At 37.9% G+C, this 22,639-nt stretch overlaps 1 protein-coding gene across 2 annotated transcripts in view; it reads left to right on the top strand.

Moving 5' to 3' along the window:
- NLK (nemo like kinase) overlaps window positions 1–22,639 on the top strand; it is a 141,061-nt gene that overhangs the window by 80,803 nt on the left and 37,619 nt on the right. For both annotated transcript variants that reach the window (XR_009449154.1, XM_059669413.1), the window contains exon 3: window positions 998–1,053. Coding sequence is in view for 1 of the 2 variants with exons in the window: in XM_059669413.1 (XP_059525396.1) it covers window positions 998–1,053 (56 nt within the window). In the remaining variant the exon portion in view is untranslated. The remainder of the gene's footprint in view (window positions 1–997; window positions 1,054–22,639) is intronic.

The raw sequence follows: 22,639 nt of genomic DNA, 5'->3' as shown, positions 1-22,639 counted from the left end.
CATTAGCAAGGTAGGTTTAGATTCTTAAATGTGACATCGTAATTGGGACTTACTAGTAAAAGAGTAGCTAGACAGCTGGTAGGGGAAGTAAGCCTGTTTGTTATGTTTCAATGGCATACTACATTGATAGTATGCTGCTTTTATAAAGGGCTTGAATTTCAGATGCCATAAAGTATTTTTTTTCCCACCTGAGTGACTTTTTGGAGGACTTGGAATAAAATTCAAAATGCTTAACATAATTTAAATAAATTTTATGTGATTATCCCCTACCTTTCTCTTCTGTTTTACCCCAGCCTGTTTTCCTCCCACCCACTATATTCCATAAGCACTGGCATTTCTGCCTCTAGAATCTTCCTGGTTCTTCCTTGCCTCAATGACTTACATTTGCCTGACCAACTTCTATTCAGCCTTCCACTCAGAGTAGTATTACCACAGAGAAGCTTTTTCTCCACACTCCTCTTTACTTTTTCCCTGCATAATCATAAATGTCATAATTATATATTTGTGTAACTGTTTATTTGTTTAATGCCTTCCTCTTCCCTAGTCATGAGAGTAGGAATATCAGTTTGTTCTTAGAACCTAAGAGCCCGCCATAGTGCCTGCCAGGTAGAATACACTTATTGAAATATTTTTTTAACAGAAGAATAAAGGAATGAATGGTAGGTATGGCTCCTTATGCTCTTAGATAAATACTGATTATTAAAAATAGAACATTTCTTTCTAACACCATCCTATTCAGGGGTTCTGGTAGCATTTAGTATAATCCAGTTGCCTCTCTCATTTTGGTTTAGATAGAATTATCTTTTAGGTAGTAAATCTACAAACCCATCTTAATGTTTAGGACTGTGTTTCTTGACTGATAAATTTAGTTAATCTCAGTGGGCAATTGTAACTAAACCTTAAATCACTAAAGTGTTAACAGTATTTACTTGTACTTATGTCATATGTTACTTCCTTTTTAGTTCTCTAAATTTTACTTTTTTTTCCCTTTTCTCAGGTACTCTCTGCCCTTGACATACTCCAACCTCCACACATTGACTATTTTGAAGAAATGTATCCTAACCAGGGAATGTGAAAGAAGGGGACACATTTTTTTTATTAATTTGTTCTTCTAGTACCTTTTTGGGGTTCTTGCCTTGAAGTGTATTAAATCTCATCCTTGCAGAAGTGGTTGAGTACCTGGAACCAGGTAATTTTGAAATCCCAAGTATCTGACAGAGCTTAGTATTATCAATATATCCTAAGTGATGATACCACAAAACAGGACTTCTGAGCAGAAATTTTACTTAATGTGCACACATCCTTTTCTAGTAGATGGGTTATTACCATCCCATACTGCAGATGAAACCAGTGAGGCAGCTATGTTACAGTGGAACTCAATAAAGTGCTCTTATGACTGACTATACAATAACTGCCTGTCAGCCAAGAGGATAATATTGCCCTTTTTTCTACCACTTGGAGTAAGGTGAAAATTAAAGAGCTAGTAATGTAATTTAAATGTCCCAAGTTCCTTGGAATAATGGCAGTAGTGATGGTAATAGCCATCACTTACGTGAGTTTTATCATATGGAAGGCACAATTCTAAGTTCTTTACACATGTGAGTTTATTTAATCCCTATAACAGCCATCTGAGGAAGGTATTGTGAATATTCCCATTTAACAGAAGAGGAAATTGAGGCGCAAAAGATTAAAAAAAAAAAAACTTGACCAATTTCACAGAGTAAGTAAATGTTGGGGATGGGGCTCAATCCCAAGCAGTCTGACTATATAGTTCAGTCCCTGCATACATGATTCTCTCAGGAAAGAGGCTTTAACATTCTCCTATCACTACTATAGTTAATGTGTAAAATAGTATATTAGGTATCATGGGTAATAATAAACTGTAAAATAATGCCTGGTAATAGTTTCTGGGACTATGCATGGAAATATTAGGACTTAAGTTAGGCCATCTGACATTCCTAGGCAAAACATCACCATTTACCATTCTGTACTTGGTAAAGCTTTAAGTAAAAGACAGGAAATCCTAAATCATTAATTTAGTGAGCTCATGATAGTATTGTTTATTCACTCAAGGTTTTTTATTAGCGCTAGGCCTGTGACTCAGAATGGAAATCAATATAATAGCAACATGCTTTTTCTGATTGAGCAGTGAGCTAAACTAAAATCTCATTCTTACCCAAGAGGTAGATAATTCCATACTAGACAATTATCTTTGATATTTTTTCTTAATAATTTGGAACAATTAAGAGCCTCCCAAGGGGAAAGAGAGCAGTTAAAGTACTAGGGAATTGGGAAACCATATGAGGTGATAGACTTGTCATTGATCACCATTGGGATGTTTTGATCTAATAAACCAAAAGCTCTTGAATGCTGTAATCCTGGATAATATTTTAACCCATGAATCTCTTATGGAATTAATCCCTTTGCAAAGGGTTAATTCAGTGCACTTGGGGTACTCCAACCCTGCACATTCCAAAGAAGGGACTGGCCCTTGACTGACTCCTGGCTGGTAAGAGTGTCTTTGAATACCTGAGGTCTTGGGCCATGCCAGGTGGTTCTGACACGCCCTTCTTTTTAAGTTCAAAATTAACTTAAAGATAGAAGAATTGAGAAAGTTCTTCTCTCCTCAGTGCTGTATATGTCAGTAGTAGCCACTGAGGAAAAAGCATTAATAATTCCTTTTCGTTGATGGAAAGGAAATCTGCATACTAGAAGACATTCCTATGAGTGTGTACTACTATCTCTGCCTCTTTGGAAATAAAGTTGCTGATACCAAACCTTGAAATAAGTAGAAATCCTCTTTAGTAAATAAGAGTTTTACTCTATTATAGGCTGTGTCGGGGGTCGGCAAGATCACCCTCAGGTTCAATGAAGGGACTCGGGGGACCCAGGAAGGCTGTTTTACTCGTGGTTAGAGATTAAAATCAGCAAAGGAAAACGGTTTAAAAGGCAAAGTTCAGGAGAAACCAGGCACAGGGTTCTAGTTGTTCTCTCTTGTTGGAATTGTACAAATAGTGCTTAATTCTCCCAGCAACAACGTATGGCAACACAGGCAATGTTGTCAACTAGGGAGGCTCACATGAGCCTTGGCGTCCAAGGTTCTAATTGGACATCAGTAAGTAAGCATAGAGCATCCAAGAAACTGATCTTAGCTATTCAGTCTCCAGCCACCACTCTTCTCCCTACCCAGAGTTTAAACTAATACAACTGAACCAAGGCCTCAAACAAACAAAAACAGGCGTATCCCATGAATCATATTGTTAGCCTAAACCGTGTGGTGTGGCCAAAGCCCCAGGTATACTGAGATACTCTTAGGAGGCAGGATTTGCAGAGGCAAAGGTTACTTCCCAGGAGCCGGTCAGGAGCCAGTCCTAAAAACTTTGGGAACATATAGGATTTCGGTAGCCCAGATCTGCTGTGTTAACCCTTTATTGAATATTGACCTTCAGTGAGGAAAGATGTTTTCATATAAGATAAATGGTGAATGTGGGTATATTTAATCAATGCCAAATATATTTAGATTCTCTTCACTGAACACTCAGCTATTCATTATATATATATATATCCTGTCTTATAGTTTAAGCATGAATTGTTTATATTAGGTTTTAGTTTTATGTACTTGGGTTTGTCATTTCTTTAAAAACCCCACGTATGTTTCTATAAGCTAGGAGTTCTCAACCACTTATTATTATTGACCATATTTTAATTAAATCTGGGAGAGACTTGATTCATTATTATTTTAAACTAGAGGCCTGGTGTACAAATTCATGCATGGGTGGGGTCTGGCCAACCTGCCCCAATCGGGCTGGCTGCGGGGAGGGGCCGAGAGCAGTTGGTGGACTGGCCCCGCCGTCAATCAGGATGGGGGGGGCCACGGGCAGTTTGCCAGGTAGCCCCGCACTGGGTCGAACTCCCGGTCGAAGGGACAATATGCATATTAGCCTTTTATTATATAGGATACTTGCAAAGCAGAAGAAGAGTTAGTGCCATTATGATTATTTTAAATCCATGAGTGGCATAGGTGGTATAGTAGCTATTGGTAGCTGATTTCAGTCCATTTCATTAGTCGGCAAAATGTTTCTATAAAATTTCTCTCCCCAAAATTGTTCATGAATGTTTAAATAAAAGACTTTGCCATTATATATTTACTAGAGGTTGGGTGCACAAAATCCTTGTGGGAGCACCGCTCAGCCAGAAGCCGGTCTCGCTACTCCTTAGCCGCTAAGCGCTTCCACAGAGGCGGGAGAGGCTCCCTCCACCACCGCTGCGCTCCCCAGCCCTGAACCCAGCTTCTGGCTGAGCAGCACTCCCCCTGTGGGAGCACACTGACCATGGAGCGGGGCGGGGGGGGAAGGGGGCAGCTCCTGCGTTGAGCATCTGACCCCGGTCAGTGCACATCATAGTGACCTCTGGTCGTTCCGCTGTTCAGTCGATTTGCATATTAGGGTTTTATTATATAAGATGGAACCCTCTTGTACACCATTTACTTAAATGTTTTAGTTTTTTAGTTTTTACCTTCAGGTTTAAAAATTGACACTAATTACTGTTCTCACAGTAATTAGCTGGCTACAGATGGAAAAATCTTTCAAACCTAAACTTCAGTATTCTTTTTTTCTCTTGTATAATTTTTTGCTATATGTAGAATGATGCACAGAAAAAAAGTGTTTTCCAGTAGTGGTGCCATTTGGAAAACACCAAATCCTTTAACATAAAAAGGAATTAAACCTATAGCTGACATGGGATTTTAAAGACTTTTTAGGAAGGCATGATTTAGCTTGGCGTACAGGGTACTAAAAACAGGTTTTTAAATGGAAACGTAAGAAATGCCTTAGTTACATATATGCTCTGTCTTTGCTGATTCTTTTAATATCCTAAATAGGAATTTTCTGTGTCCTGTGCTTTTTAGTATAAATATGCTGTAGCCAAAGGAAACAATTTTCTGTGATTTTCATCTGAAAAATATGACAACATAATGCATCAAGTACCAAAATATTGAAGATTTAAAAGAATCTCACGTTACTATTTTATTTCAACTTCATATATTATTTATCTGTGTTAGCAGCTCCCTCTGTAGTATCTCAGAAATATGACATGCGGTTTTAGTTGATGGCATGTGTTTTTTACTTGGACGATTCTTGTGTCTTTGCAGATTTTAGAATGGGTAATGTTTCGTTTTCTTCTAAAATATATATCTTTTTATTGATTTCAGAGAGGAAGGGAGAGGGAGAGAGATAGAAACATCAATGATGAGAGAGAATCATTGATTGGCTGCTTCCTGCACACCCCACAGTGGGGAGGGTGAGAATCGAGCCTACAACCTGGGCATGTGCCCTGACTGGGCATTGAACTGTGACCTCCTGGTTCATAGGTCAAAGCTCAACCACTGAGCCATGCCATCCAGAATAGGTAATGTTTTGAGTTTTAAATATATATTCATGGAATTGTTCTTTGAGAAAACTTTTGAGATCTGTTTAAGGCTCTGTCATTTTAGGTAAATTCTAAGTATATTGCTTTGCATCTAATGGATGTTGTAATACTTAGTTGATAAAGGAATCAGTTTGTAGAGTCAAAAATATGTATTTGTCATGTTATTTAAGCTGTAAAGGGAAAGAAATAATCTTTTTGTTTGTTTTTGTATTTTATATGTTTTTTAAATTTGATTTCATAGAGGGAAAGGAGAGGGAGAGAAAGATAGAAACATCAATGATGAGAGAGAACCATCAGTTGGCTGCCTCCTGTACAACCCTACTGGGGATTGAGCCTGAAACCCGGGCATGTGCCTTGACCAGGAATCAAATCATGACCTCCTGGTTCATGGGTTGACCCTCAATCACTGAGCGACACTGGCCGGGCAAAAGAAATAATATTCCACTGAATATACGTACCATATCATTACACTTTTTTCTAAGATGAGAAAATTGGGATGTTATATTACATATGCAACTTTTAGTAGGCAATTAATTTCAACCAGAAGATGTCTTTAAAACTAATTGAATAGTTAATATTTTAGAAATATCTGAAGTCTGTGGACATTTTGATATCATTGTGTACAATGAAAGTATCAGCATATAGTATCATGCAGTTAATCATACATCTTTTTCTGAAACTAATAAAATGATTACATTTTGCCCACAAAAATCTAGCTTGGGTTTTTAAAGACTTTGCATCTTTAAATAATTCCTTAAGCAACTTTTAAAAAGACTGTCTGGATTATAACTGCTTACAAATCTACCTATAAGGCACAACAGATTTAGCAGAAGTTAGGTATGGAAGGAGTAATACATTCTACCACAACCTCTGTATCATATAGCTTTTGTTTTTTTCATATTTTTAAAATCTATTATATCAACCTAGAAAGTATATTCTTTAATAATTAAGAAAGATTGCCCTAACCGGTTTGGTTCAGTGGATAGAGCATCAGCCTGTGTACTGAGGGATCCCGGGTTCGATTCCAATCAAGGGCATGTACCTTGGTTGCGGGCACATCCCCAGTAGGAGGTATGCAGGAGGCAGCTGATCGATGTTTCTCTCTCATCGATGTTTCTAACTATCCTTCTCTCTTCCTCTCTGTAAAAAATCAATAAAATATTTTTTAAAAATAAGGAAGATTATGTATTTTTCTGAGCTGAACTGTTGTTAGCTTGCTAAAGGATTGCGTTATTCATTTTACACTTTGAGTTTCTGTTTGGAGGTCTGTATGAAAACAGTCTGGCACTTAATTACTTTGAGCCTACTGAAATTTAATCCAAGAGAAACCAGTGCTAATTGTTGATTGGGAAACATTATTTGTCCTGCTTCAGTCAGGATTCTGGACTCTATACAAAAACAAGCTCCTTCCCAGAAAGTACTGGATGCCAACTGGATTAGAAATAAAAAATCTGGCTTGCTTTGGGAAAAGCTTATTTTTAACTTGAAACATAATCTTAGTATTTTATGGAGGCGAATATAGGTGGTCCAGGTCTTCTGTGCTAGAAGCACTTACAACCTAAAACCAATGGAAATGAGAAATCTAATAGAGTGACCATGTGTCCCAGATTGCCAAGACTCATGAATTTTACCTGATGTCCTGATATAGTAAGTTCTTCCTTTCACTTTCAGAAGTGCCCCTGTTTGGATAATAGGTTTGGCTTGTGCAGGCAACGTTTAAACTGGAATCTTGTCATAAAGGCAGCAAGGGGAACTTACATATCCATCTCAGCCAGTTAGACTCCTTGGTAGGCAGTCATGTAGTTTTTGGGTCTCCAGATGTAGTAGTTTAATTGATAGTATTATGCACTCTATTTTATAGCAACATTTTATAATTTAAAGAATATTCAATATATGATTCTCTGGTGCTATGAAACAGCTCTAGGAGTCAGTGAAGAGTGAAAAACAAAAACAAAATGGTGTATATACATATATAAGTGTACTCTTTCTGCAACAACAGTTCCAGAAGTCTGCATCCTAAGAGCTTTGATGATTGCCATATTGTTAGAATGTCTTTCTTCATTTATTCCATAAGCATCAGCATCAACTATGTTCCTAAAACCAGTAATATTTTATTTTTTTATTTTGCTTACTGTTGTATTCTCAGTCCTTAGAACAGTGTCTGACTTATAGGAGGTGCTAAGTAAGTATTTGTAAAATTAATAAATAAGATAGTCTCTGCCTTCCAGGTTTGTAATTTAGTGGGGGATACAATCATAAATAACTAGAGGCCTGATGCACGAAATTTGTGCAAGGGGCTTGGCCCTCGCAGCCCCAGCTTCGTCCTAAAGGTCACCTAGACCAGCGGTTCTCAACCTGTGGGTCGCAACCCCTTTGGGGGTGAACAACCCTTTCACAGAGGTCGCCTAAGACCATCAGAAAACGCATATATAATTACATATTGTTTTTATGATTAATCACTATGCTTTAATTATGTTCAATTTGTAACAATGAAAATACAGCCTGCATATCAGATATTTACATTACAATTCATAAGAGTAACAAAATTACAGTTATGAAGTAGCAACGAAAATAATGTTATGGTTGGGGGTCACCACAACATGAGGAACTGTATTAAAGGGTCGCGGCATTAGGAAGGTTGAGAACCACTGGCCTAGATGGTCGTTCTGCTGTTTGGTCTAATTAGCATATTAGCTCTTTATTATATAGGATAATCATCATTTAGGTTGGAGAGTATAGCAATAGAAAAGATCTTAATGGTCTTTAATGTTGGGATCCAGTGGTTGGCAAACACGCGAGCCACATGCAGCTCTTTGGCCCCTTGAGTGTGGCTCTTCCACAAAATACCACGTACGGGCGCGCGTGTACAATGCGATTGAAACTTCATGGCCCATGCGCAGAAGTCAGTATTTTGTAGAAGAGCCACATGTGGCTCGCGAGCTGCAGTTTGCCAACCACTGCACTAGACCAGTGGTTCTCAACCTTCTGGCCCTTTAAATACAGTTCCTCGTGTTGTGACCCAACCATAAAATTATTTTCATTGCTACTTCATAACTGTAATGTTGCTACTGTTATGAATTGTAATGTAAATATTTGATATGCAGGATGGTCTTAGGCGACCCCTGTGAAAGGGTCGTTCGACAGCCAAAGGGGTCGCGACCCACAGGTTGAGAACCGCTGCACTAGACTAAAGGACTGGAGTGATTATCTGCATGTATGTTGAAGTTATCAGTTACCACCTGAGGGATTTTAAATATACAAATATAAGCCAGTTGTTTGTTCCATCTCACTAAGATTGGGATTGTTGTGATAAGAGAGTGTGAATTAATTTCTGGTATGTCTTTTTTTAAAGGAGAGATCTTAGAGAATTAGCCCTGAAACCAACCATTACCTAGAAAAAGGGTAGGAGAGAAGGAAGCACCTCTCTAAATGGAGACCAAGTTCTCCATAATCATGTTCATGCTCTTCATCATAAATGCTTTTTTGACAACCAAATTAACTGTGATTGATCTACAAATTTTTTTAAAACCTCAAGGCCTAATTCATCTTCTGTTTAAGCTTTAAGAAACTCAGACTATATCATATTTTAAGCAAAGTTCTAACTTTATTTTCATTCTGACATATCAACAGTGGAAAGGGCAGCATTCAAAATGAGGTATCAAAAGTTGAAGACTGGAGGAAGTGGAGGGACCAATTAAAAAAGGCAAGAGAGCCTGGCCGTCGTGGCTCATTGATTGACCATTGACTTATGAATCAAGAGGTCATGGTTCAATTCCTGCTCAGGGCAAATACCCCAGTTGTGGGCTCGATTCCCAGTGTGGGGTGTGCAGGAGGCGGCCAATCAATGATTCTCTCTCGTCATTGATGTTTCTATCTCTTCCCCTTCATCTCTGAAATCAATAAAATATATTTTAAAAAAAGAAAAAGAGAGAACTCGTGGACATGGACAACAGTGGTGATTTCGGGGAGAGGAATGGGTGGAGGTGGAAGAGAGCATAGAGGGGATAAAGGGTGATGAATAAAAAGAAGTTTAAGGCTGTATGTCAGAGCCTTGAGCTAATCACCCAAACCCTCTGCTTCATTCACTCTTGGAATGATGAGTTTTTAAACTAATGTAGATTCAAAGTCATGCATTTAAACTGAAGCATATGCAACACAGTTTTAATTAATTTATGCCCAATTCCATTCATTTAGTTTATTTTCCAGAGTGAGCATGAGCTAGGAATGAAGAATGTGAAATCAGCTCCCATACACTTCCCATAGTCGGAGCATTTCACCAAACTAAGTGTGAGACTGGTGTTGAGAGAGGTACTTTAACACAAGCCCTCTGTTTCATATGGGGTTCAATCAAAGAAAACAGCACTCTGTTCCAATACCACAGAACACAATACTGTTGAATTTAGTGAGAGTTTGATAATATTGGTCCCCAACATAGTGTCTTCCCAGTTGATTTTTTGTGATACTTGATGTTTGTTTTATGCCCTAACTTCAGAACTTTGCACTCAGGAAAGATGTACCAGCAGGTAGTGTAAAGTACAACAGTCACTGCTGTTGTTCCTTTTCATATATATATATATATATATATATATATATATATATATATATATATATATATATATATGTTCATATTGTATTGATTTTTACAGAAAGGCGGGGAAAGGGATAAAGTTAGAAATATCGATGAGAGAGAAACATCAATCATCTGCCTCCTGCATACCCCCTACTGGGGATCGAGCCCACAACCAAGGTACATGCCCTTGACTGGAATCGAGCCCAGGACCCTTCAGTCTGCAGGCCAACGCTCTATCCACTGAGCCAAACCGGTGAGGGCCATTGCTGTTATTAAGTTCATGATTCAGTGGAGATAATTGATAATTTTTAAATAATTATAATACCAAGTAAATCAGTTTTACAATAGAGATATTAACCAGTTTTTCTTAAGTAGAAAAATTCCTCTCTCCTCTTCTCCCCCTAAAAAAAGGAGTTTGGGAGACTGATCTGAACTTAAAATTTTCATAGAATAAGATATTTCAATAGTCCTTCCTATATCAATCCATAGAGATCAATTACCTATAAGTAGAATAAATATATTTTCTTTATATATATATATATTGATTTAAGAAAGGAAGGGAGAGAGAAATAGAAACATCAATGATGAGAGAGGATCATGGATCGGCTACCTTTGGCACGCCCCCTACTGGGAATGAAGCATGCAGCCCAGGGATGTGCCCAGACAGGGACCTCCCGGTTCATAGATTGACACTTAACCACTGAGCCATGTCAGCTGGGCAAATAAATACATCTTCAATATTTACAGTTGTATTCTTATTTTTCCACAAAATTGTAGGTAGCATCTGATTTCTCTTGGTGGGTCCATGCATAATAGAACATTCATTCCATAAATGTTACAAAGTGGGGACTGTGAACAAATGAATAAGGCACTATGGCAGATCTGATATCTTTTTTCAGCTTTATTGAGATATAATTGACATATAACAACGTAATATCTGGACGGAGAAAGCAGATCCCTTAAAATGGACCACCATTTTGTTTTGTCTCTTCCTAACTGCCATAGAAAGTACTCAGAAACAGACCTAGCCTGTTTGGCCCAAACAGACTGAAGGATCCTGGGTTCGATTCCAGTCAAGGGCACATACTGGTTGCAGGCTTGATTCCCCAGCCCTGATCAGGGCCCATGCAGGGGGCAACCAATCGGTGTGTCTCTCTCACATCAATGTTTCTCTCTGTCTTTCCTGCTCCTTTCCATTCTCTCTTTAAAAATATCAATGGGAAAATATCGGGTGAGAATTAACAAAAAAAGTACTCAGAAACAGAATTCCGATATTCCTCTCCTAGATTCATTCTTCTTCTAAGTTTTTGTTCTCTGTATATTTTGAATCCTCTCTGCCCTTCATAACTGTTCCTTTAATAACTTTGTCTTTAAAAATCTTCGACAAGCCCTAGCCGGTTTGGCTCAGTGGATTAAGCGTCAGCCTGCGGACGTAGGGGTCCCGGGTTCGATTCCGGTCAAGGGCATGTACCTTGGTTGCGGACACATCCCCAGTGGGGGGTGTGCAGGAGGCAGCTGGTCGATGTTTCTCTCTCATCGATGTTTCTACCTCTCTATCCCTCTCCCTTCCTCTCTGTAAAAAATCAATAAAATATATTTTTAAAAAAATCTTCGACAAAAATTAATTTCATTGGTGATGGCTAGGTAAGATAAGGAAGTATCGATAGCTTGGCATATTGAGAGGTTTGTCCTTCCTTCAGACTGCTGTTTGTGGTTGTTTATACCACTGATAGTAATCTACTCTTGGTTTTAATGACACCATTCTTGCAGCTTTACAATAGAACAGACTGGAGTAAATTGCTTTCAAATTCTGTTGGGCAGAAGGACATTTGAAACCAGATTGTCTGGACACAGAATTAAGTTTTTCACTGATAAGAAAGGGTGGGTGGGTCTAATTTGAGGGCTCGTTGTCTATTGGAGAACGTGTTAAGATTTGTTGTATTGGCAAAAAGAAGCATGATGCAGTTTATATGACTTGTACATTCTTTAGCCTTTGAATGGATTAAGAGGTGATTGGAGAATTTGCCTCTTCTTTTTATGAACTTAAAAAAAATTAGAGAAGTAAAATGTTTCTAAACTAGGTAGAGGCTCTTCTTTCAAATAGCTTTTTTTTTTTTAATGTTCAGGAAAAAAAAAAACTAGTGACTATTCCAGTCGTTTCATTTGATTTCTCTTCCTTCCTTGGGTTTGTGTATATGTGCATTTACTTTGGATGGTTATGATGGTGGGAGATTAGTAGTCACCAGGCTCTCCCATCTACATTTGACAGACACAGAGCTTGCCTTTGCTTCCTCCAGGGTACTTGGAGAAGAAGAGGTGAGGTTTGAAATAACATCATTTTCTGTAGAATGCTCTTTCTATTTTTTACATGTGTGTTTATGGCCTTAGTGACAAGGACTCAGCCAACAGAACCTCCTGGGCTATGTCAGAGTATATGGAATGATAGCTTTCCAGTTTTTTTCTGGTGTAGAATTGATTTTTTCTTTAGTCAGTTTTAAGTTTCAAATTAAAGGTAGTTTTAATTTTTTAATTTTTACCTTGAAAAGAAAAGGGAATTTGCCTTTGCCTGGGAAAGAGATTGTTGTATTCAAACATTTTAACAATGTGACCTTTCATTGCATTGATTTCTATAGAAAAGCACAGGCATGCTTCAGAAAAGGTCAGTGATTCTAATTGAAGCACACATGGATCTTTTTCTAGCTGCAAAGGCGCCCATGGTTTTTGTTGCAAAGAAGATGATGAGATTTAGGGCTAACCATTTGTTACAAGAGAAAGCAATTCTCTCTGATGCATTGCTGTTTTTCTTTCACGTGGAAAGCATTGTTTGAAATCAACAATATCCATAAACCAGATTTTCATTATCCATGCTATTTAATGCCCTCATTTTTATTTCAAAGGCAGTTATATATCTGAGATCTAGGTTGAAATTTCCCTTCTCAGTGGACCAGATTTTTGGAACAACAACAACCAAAAAAAAAAGTGAGGAAAGAGATACTATTAAATCTCAAATATTTATAGTTGTGAGATTTTCTTCTTTCAAACAGGAATGGCAGGATTTCAGAATTAATGCTTTTTCGGGGGTTAAGCATGCTTTAACTGCCATTCTTGGACTTTTCATGTAAGAGAATCTATAGCTTGGGGAGCCAGACTTAAGGATCTGCTTACTACAATTCACTGTGTCCTTTTGGAAAAATCACCTAACTCATATTTATTCAAACATGTATCACACGAAGATGAAGACTTTAAAAAAAAAAAAAGATTGTAAAACTGTTGACCTATATGGGCACCTACTTATTAATAAATACTTAATATTGCAAGATTTCTTTTTCATAATCTGGCTTAGTGTTGGTTCCTGTCCAATATTAAATGAAAGAAAGAATGAATCAGTTTTCATTATCTGAAGTCAGTAAAAACTATTTAGGGATTAAAATTGTGTTTTCAAAACTTCCCATATTTATTCTCTAGGAAATAATTCAAATACAACAGGCTCTTCATTTTCTTCTAAGCTAAATCAGTTAAATACCCTATTTTGCTATATGGAAGTTTTAACACATTAATAGTTTTTCATACATCAGTTGCTCGTTGCACATAGAACATTAAATGTGTTGAAACTTCAGTTTCATTGAGCAGGCAAAGCAGCCTGCTATAGTTCTAAACTCCAGATGGTGAGCTTTTGAACCTGATAGGTAGCTTTTTTACATAAGATCCTATCACAAATTGTCACACGAATATTATTATTAAAGTACTTATTTAGCAGTGCTTTCTTATTATAAAGCACCTTATCAATAGTAAGCATTTATTCCTAATCCTATATAATAAAAGCCCAGTGACCATAACGGCAGAACGACCACTAGACCAGTCACTATGAGGTGCACTGACCACCTCTCAGTCCCTCCCCTGGTGGGGGGGCAGGGCTGGCGAGTGGGAGGAACAGCCAACCTCTTGGCTTCTCCCCCCAGCCCACAGGCTCCAATCGCCAGATGGCAAACTGGGAACCTGGGTGGGGGGGGGGGGCGGCGGGGGGGTTGGCGTGTGGGGCCGGCAGCCGGGGAAGATGGCCCTGGTCACAGGCTAGGCCTAGGGTCCATACCTGTGCACAAATTTCATGTGTCGGGCCTCTAGTAGTTGATAAATTCCTCCAGTTCTTATTAACTAGCTGTAATGTATCAGTTTTATTCTTTCCCTTTTGTCTGAGAGGATGGGAACGATCTAAGTCATAGACTGGTTTGCAAGCTTAAACATGGGAATGTGGAAAATTGACCTTCATTGCATATTCTTAGTGCAGCAATTTTCAACCTTTGTCATCTCATGGCACACATAAACTAATTACTAAAATTCTGTGGCACACCAAAAAATATTTTTTTGCCAATCTGTCAAAAAATAGGTATAATTTTGATTCATTCACACTAGACAGTTATTGTTGTGTTGGCTGTTGTCATTATTTTTTATTTGAAAATCTAAGGGAAATACATAGTTAGGTATTGCATGTTTTAAAAATTCTTATGGAACACCAGTGTGCCTCTTGCAGCACACTGGTTGAAAATCACTGTCTTAGAGGGTTGTTCTGTTAGGTAACTGACAAGCATCTCCCTTTTTTCTCCTTACAAAGCCTTGGTGGCTCCTCCAATACATGTTCTTGGTATCATGCATTAGCAGTGTAAAATCAGTCTCCTCCATTCCTTCTGCCTGCCATACTCTCAATATCCCTTATTTTTGCTGCTTGACAGTAGTATTGAGTTTAGTGATTTACTGTCACATCATGAGACAGGAACTAAATCCTCATCCTCTTTATTTCAAAATCCTTATGATTGGTTCAGGGCCTACCTAGCCAGCACATTCTTCTAGCTTGAGGTAATGGAAACAAAATCTTGTTACAGTGGAACCTAGAACCAGACTGCCTAGATTTGAATCCCAACTTTGTCTCTTACTACCTTTGTGATCTTGGTTCAGTTTCCTGGTAAATAAAATGAGAATAATAATTGTACTTACTAATAGACTTACTAGTATTTTGAGGCTTGAACTGGAATGGAAAGATGATAGATGATAGATAGATAGATAGATAGATAGATAGATAGATAGATAGATAGATAGATAGATAGATAGAAACTGATCGATGTAGAGCTTAGTGAAGCATAGACAATAGGAATTCCTATGAACTTTCTGATACAGAGCATGTCAAATGGTTAGCCCTAAATCTCATGTCATACAGAGCATGACACCAACAGATGTCATTAGAAAGACTTCATCATAAACAATTGGATTTTCATAATGGCCTATCAGTAACAAGCCTAGCCTGTTTATAGAGGGGATTTAAAAAACACACACACACAGCCCTCACCACTTTGGCTCAGTGGATAGAGTGTTGGCCTGCAGACTGAAGGGTCCCAGGTTTGATTCCTGATCAAGGGCACATGCCCAGGTTGCAGGCTTGATCCCCAGTGGTGGCTGTGCAGGAGGCAGCCGATCAATGATTTTTTTTCTCTCTCATCCATGTTTCTCTCTCTCTCCCTCTCCCTTCCTCTCTGAAATCAATAAAAATATATTAAAACACACACACAACATAAGATATGAACTCTTAATGAGGAATGGGTTATTATATAGAGTGGATTTAAAAAAACAAAATGAGAAAATACCAAGATGTAAACTGCTAATGAGGAATGGGTTGTTAACCTCAGCATTTTATATTCCCTTACCTGGTCTCCTCTTCCCAGAAAATATATGTAATATACAACTTGTTAGCACCTCCAAGCTTTTCATTAAATACCTTTACCAAACCTTTCTTATTAAAAGGATATACGTAATTTCCTCCTTCAGCCTGCCATCCCAAGAACCACTCCCCTTTCAAGCCCCTTAGTAGCAGTCACATCCCCTAGTAGTGGTCCCTTCCTGGTTGCATAAAGATTACTTAGGGTTTAGTGTATTAGCAAATCCTGAGGTTGTTTTAAAGTCCAACTCACGGTTGGAATTCTTTTCACTGTGCTTCGAAGAGAGTCACTATACATAGCTGGAACAACTTATTCACACCAGCTCTTTGAAACACCTGTGTTCCAGGTGAGGCCAAAAAATTCTAATACTTGAATCTAATCTTTTCACCTCTCCATTGAAAATAAATATCTTTCTAAAACTTCCCAGCTGGTGGGAATGAAATGCTGTCAGGCCTCCCAACTATTAGAGGGTAACATTGAATAACAACAAAGCCTCACCTAACTTGAGCTGCTGAAAAGACTCATAACCCCATTATCATTCTCCTGAACTGCTTAACCTTCTGGTTAACCTTCCGATTATTAGCCTCTTGACATACTTAATACAGGTGTGAGAGTTTAAGAACACTCCTAGGAGTATTTATTTGATCTTTTTGTTATATCCCACTGTTCTGACTTTATTTTTTGAGATCGGTAGACACCAGGAAGCATGTGTTACGTGGAGACCCAGAGGTTTCAGAAGCCACTAAATATATTAGACCTGCCTTAATTGGAGGATATGTGGAAACAGTGGGGCTTTTAGCCACTTCATAGACCAGCTGAGTCTCCTGCTACCAACTCAATTTATTTGAGAGCAGTACTTTAGGGAACTTAATAGACCTACAGCGCACTAACACAAACCTGTATTTTAGCGAGAGTACAGTTTATTTATGCAGTACTTATTATGTCAGTTTGTTCTCTGAATACTGTATGAATGTCATTATTAAATATTAAGAACACTGAATTATACAGTTGGTGATGGGTTTAATAATTATGTGTTTAATTGATAGTCTTTTCCTATCATTGTTATATCCATTAGAGTTGGCAAGAGAGCCAGATGGTAGAAAATAGGATTGGTTCAAAGTGGCATTTTTCCAAAGGAAGTATGTCATACATGAGCCAAGCGAAGTTTTGTTTTGCATATGTGTATTTTTGTTGTTTTGAAAATATAAAATACTAATCAGTTATGGAATACCAATCTGATAGCTAATTTTTACCACCCTGGCCTCAAGACTTAAGATTACTAGCAGCCCTGGGTTATGCTTACATGCATGCATGCAAGTCCTTCAGTTGATCTCTTACCCCCGCCCCCCCCCCCCCAGCTCCCCAACCCTCCCCGGCCATCCCGCTGTAGTTTGACAGTTTGTTCGAGGCAGTTCTGCCTCTGTATCTATTTTTGTTCATAAGTTTATAATGGTCTTTATTATCCATAAATGAGTGAGATCATGTGGCAAAAAAAAAAAAAAGATTACTAGCAGCCCTTTACCAAAACCAGGGGACCCCTGTGTGGAGATTTACAGAGATCCCATAGAGATTGGCACTTTTATTTGCTCCCTTGAGTTTCCAGTCTGTCCAAGACCAACTCTAGGTCTCTCTCAAAAATAATATGCACTCATCTAAGAAAAGATTTCTTTGTCATCATGAAGGAATGTGACTATCATGGACATACTGTTGGTTGGTGCCAATAAACCACATGAGATCCCATTAGTAAGTGAATAAAATTGTCCTCTTCAGCAGTGATATCCTTTTGAGATTGCCTGATCTTTCCTTTTAAGATCAGGAACTTAAAAGAGCTTATTAAATTAGTTACCTGTTTTGTGTTTCTTTTTACTTACATTATTTTAGCTTTTTCCTGGGAGGAAGGAGGAAGTGTTGGGAAGAAATAAGAATGGTCAGTTTCAAAATATATATTAAAAAAATAAAAGAATAGTATGTGTAAGGCATGGACTTGGATATCGGGCAGTCCTGAGTTCAACTGTGAATCCCCTCCTACCACCCCCAACTTACTAGTTTTTTTACCTTGAAAACATTATTTGATACTCTTCCCTGAGCCTCACTTTCCTCAGTGATAATATTTTCCCTCAAAGAACTGTTACAAGGAATAAATTAATTAATGTGTGCAGGACATTTGGCACAGTGCCTAGCATTTTGATGTTTTATAAACTCACTGTCCTTCCTCCCTCCCATAACAATGATGATAGCAGCTACCATGGAAGCCCTGTTCACCATATATGCGTGACATTTGTATGTGATTCACATACAACATCTAAACCCTGGCATTAACTTGCTAATGTTATCGAGCTAGTAAGTGGCAGAGTCAAGATTCTAACCTCGTGTGTGATTCCAAACCCTACGCTCCCCTGCCTTTCGCTGCCTAAATGCGTTTAACTCCTCATTGTAAATCAGCTTCCTGGGCTTCTCTTCCCAAGTAGAATTTATCTTCACCTTTTCTGAGGTTTAATTAATCTTTTGAAAGACAGAGCACGGATTAAGAACAGAGCCTGGGCTCTGCCGCCATTTCTGCAGAATACTAGCTGTGATCTTTGGCTAGTTCCTTCGCCTCTCTAAACCTCTTCACTAGTTTGCATAGTGGCAATCATAATAGGATTTACTTCTTAGAGTAATTAGGAGTAGATGAGGCTAAATACATTTAAAGCTGGATTGCCTAACAGAAAACTCAGTAAATACCAGCTATTTTTCTTCTTGGTCAAACTTCTATGGCGATGTACATTGAAATCTTTTTGCTTATTTTCTGTATTTGATTCTTACATATCAATCTCAGTCTTTTCTAACCTTTTGAATGTTTCCTTGCATTCATCCATCTTTTTCCTGTGTTGTCACTGAGTTAGCATGCTCTCTACACCCACTTGGTGCCCAGTCAGTATTTATTGATGCTAATGATGATGATTAAACAAAGATGCAGTTGGCACCAGTCCTACAGCCTCTGAGATTGCTTGAGTAATCATGACTTTCTAAAAACAGAAAAGGACTCAATCATCTTACTCATAATTGAAGGTCAGAATTTGGTGTCAGCATTTGTTTCTCTGGTGATGGTGTAGCTTTTGTGCAGAATTACCTTTGACAGCTGGAGTAGTCAGGCTTTGTGGCAGAGGTTGATGATCATGCATTCTTAGATTACTTCCTAAAATAGATGCATCATCATAGAGGTGGGCTGAACAGATATTGATCACAGTACAGATTGGTTTAAATTGGAGAAAGAGGTCAGGGGAAGCTTACCATTAAGTTGTAGTTTGCTGCCAGGCTCTAGGTTAGTTTCCTACCTGCATTTCTAGCCCATAATTCTTTTTTGCATCAAAGAAAATTGTACAAAACTGTACAGTTACGCTAAATACCCCTCTGGTTTCTCTGCCTTTCTGGTCTATCTAATATATTCCCACCTCATCTCTCCTCAGAAGAGTCCTTATTTTTGCTTTTTCCTGTTTCAAACTCTGTCCATGAACACATTTTCTTCCTCAGCAACCTTTGCAGGAGCCTAGCAGGGTGCCCTGCATATTGTATTTGGGCACTGTGCACCAACCCTGGTGAGCATTATTTCACAGTGAATATTGGTGCCTTATTTTACAGAATGTAATGTCATCGAGGTTGGATTTATAACTCATTAGTGGTGATGTGCTTCCATAATTTTAGTATCCAGGTTCTCAAAATAAAAGAAGGAAAGAAATAGAAAAAAAATTTAGTAAAAGAGAAAAACTTTGTGCAAAGAAAAAGGTTATAGTCAAAAGTAAAATTAATACTCTGTGGCAGATTTCCTTTAGTAGAAAGTAGAAATTGCTATTTCTTACCATATATAATGATTCCCAGATTTATATTTTCTTTTTTTTTTTAATTAAATCTTTATTGTTCAGATTATTACATTTGTTCCTCTTTTTTCCCCCCCATAACTCCCCTCCTCCCAGTTCCAGATTTATATTTTCAATTTAGACATCCCACCAAAGGCTTGTCCTATATTTTCAGCAATCTCTAGTTAAGACTTTCTTTTGTTTTTGTTTTTCATGTCAAGAGCTACTAGCCCAATCCTATACCCCACACAAAAAGTTAGCTGAGGGGGTCCCTGCAATATATACACACACATAAGCTAATTTTTAAAGTTCTCATCCATTTAAAAAGGTAGAGGATATGAACCTATTCAAGTAAGTATATATGATTCATAGATACAGGGAAATGTTTATTGAATTTATTTTAGCTTTGTAATTTGACTAAAGGGTAAAAGGAATAAGACTTAACGGAAGTAAATGCTCAGGAGGTGGAAAGAGGCAGGTAGGTAAAGTGAGTGTGAGGTAGAAAAACTTGTCTCTATGATTTCTTAATCTTTGTATTATTTTTTTAGTTGATGGAAAAGAAGTATCATTATTTGGGCCATCTTCCTGACATTCCTTCACCCCCAAACTAGATCTGTTAACATGGGAATAGTCCCAAGTTGTTATGAGGATTAAATGAGGTGATCTAGCCCTGGCCAGTGTGGCTCACTTGGTTGGGTGTCGTCCTCTGCACCAAAAGATTAGATTCCTGGTCAGGATGGATGCAGGAGGCAATCAATGTGTTTCTTTCTCTCTCTCTCTCTCTCTCTCTCTCTCTCTCTCTCTCTCTCTCTCTCTTCCTCTCTTCCTCTCCCTCCCTTCTACATTCTCTGAAAATCAATGGAAAAAATATCATCAGGTGAGGATTAAATAAATAAATAAAACTCAAAATGAGGACAATTAGTTCCTTCAAATAACCTGCCACTTCTGAGAATTCGTTGAGATAATTTATATAAAGTGCTTGGAAAGTGCCTAGCACATAGTGAGATCTCAGTAAATGTTAATTGCCTTTTTTATTATTTCTCGTGTATGGTTTTTTAAATTTAAGGTGAACCATTTTAGAAAACCAAATGTAAGTATGTATGTGTTTTTATAGATATAAGTAAATTGCTCATTAGAACATACATATAATTTAGAAATTCAGTAAAAGTTGAAGAAATCATGATTGTTTCTTAAGATGTTTTACTAAAGGGTTAAATCTCTACTGGAATTTAGCAATTCTAATAACTTAAGAGATTTGTCTCTTTAAAGTAATATGTCTTGGTTGTGCTTCTTTTTTAATTTTATTTCTGGTGGCAAGTCTTACATAGTCAATTCCAAAGCAATACCTAAGGGGCTATATGAGGTTAACCATAACGCTGTAATCTTTTTTTAAAATTTTTTTTTTATTTATTGCTTTGAGAGAGAGAACAACACATCTATTTGTTGTTCCACTTATTTATTCCTTGATTGGTTGATTCTTGTATGTGCCCTGATGGGATCAAACCCGCAACCTCTTGTATTGGGACGATGCTCTAACCAACTGAGCTAACCAGCCAGGGCACATTGTTGTAGTTTTTGAATGGCTGTATTGTAATTGCTTGTTTAATTGTTCGTCTCCCTTGTTAGGCTGTAACTCATTGAGGGCAGTGATGCTCTTGTACACCACTGCATTTCCAGTGCCTAGAACAGTGTCTGCTATTCAGAGTATTTGTTGAAGAATGAACAGAGTGGCTTCCCATTTGAAAATACATGACAAAGGAGAAATGCTGAAAGCTGCCTCATGTAATGAAATATTGAACTTCTGATTTTTTTCCTTGAAACCTGGTTTTTATAACAGGAAATAATGTCAGCCTCATGAATTTCATTTTCTCTTTTAGTAGTAAACAAAGTGAGGCAAAATTTCATGGAAAGGGTCAAACCTCAGAATCTTTACAACCTAGGTTTAAGTCCAAGATCTGTGTCAGCAGCTTAACCTCTACCAACAGTGGGGAGTTACAAATTAGGTATTATGTGAGGATTAGTCACATAGTAGCTTCAACAAAAAGTTAGCTTCCTTTTTCCTTTTCTTCTCAATTACATAATTAAAAGTAATTCAGCTTCTCTTCATTTCAAAGTAATCTCCATACTGTTATGTTATTTGGTTAAAAAAAAAAAATGGGACTAGTAGGCCAGCTTCTATGGGAAACAACTAGAGTAGCAGTCAGGAAACCTAAGGTAGTCCTGGTTTTTATTTGTTTGCTTGCTTAAATTTTTTTTAATTTCAGAGAGGGAGGGAGAGAGAGAGAGACATCAGTGATGAAAGAGAATTATTGATCAGCTGCCTCCTGCACGCCCCCACTGGGGACCCAGCCTGAAACCCAGGCATGTGCCCTGACTAGGAATCCATCCTTGACCTCCTGGTTCGTAGGTCGGTGCTCAACCACTGAGCCACACTAGCCAGGCAGTCCTGGCTTTTTACAGACTGGGAATGTGACCTTGGGTAAATCACCCAACTCTACCCAAAGTTTGTGTTTTTCATTAAGTGATATTCCCTAGTAATTAATAATATTTGAGAAAACAGCAAAAGGACTATTTTCTACCCTCTTATAAAGAAGCTTCTAAAATGTCAGTATTACCTAGAAAAATTAACTATAAAACAACACAGAAACACTGTTTTTCTTAGGCACCTGAGGTATCAGAGCTGCCATGCCCCCACCCATACATTATAATTGTTCATTTGCATCATTCATTTGCATCACTCACTTTCCTGAAGCAAATTAGTACATTTTGAAATTCATATTTCATGGAGCTACTTAACTAATTGCTGCAATCAGCAGCAATTTATTATAGTAGGGCTGTTAAATCGCTCTGAGGTTGGCATACCATGTACAGTGTGTTTTTTATGGCCATTTTTTAATGATGAGATTTAATAGGGAAAAATGGTTAATTTGTTAATATTCTCCTGAAAGCCTAACTTAGGTCCTGTGTTTTTTCTTTGCCCAATGGTAACTTAAAAAGCCATGGCAAAGTCATTGACCCAGCCGGTGCACCAGCTGCCGGAGAGGCTGTCCCATTTAGAAGGACAGGAAGAGAGAAAGAGCACCCTGTTTTTCCTCTTGTTT

Source organism: Myotis daubentonii, chromosome 16 (assembly GCF_963259705.1).
Source record: "Myotis daubentonii chromosome 16, mMyoDau2.1, whole genome shotgun sequence".
NCBI lineage: Eukaryota > Metazoa > Chordata > Mammalia > Chiroptera > Vespertilionidae > Myotis > Myotis daubentonii.
This window is presented reverse-complemented; position numbering and strand designations above follow the sequence as displayed.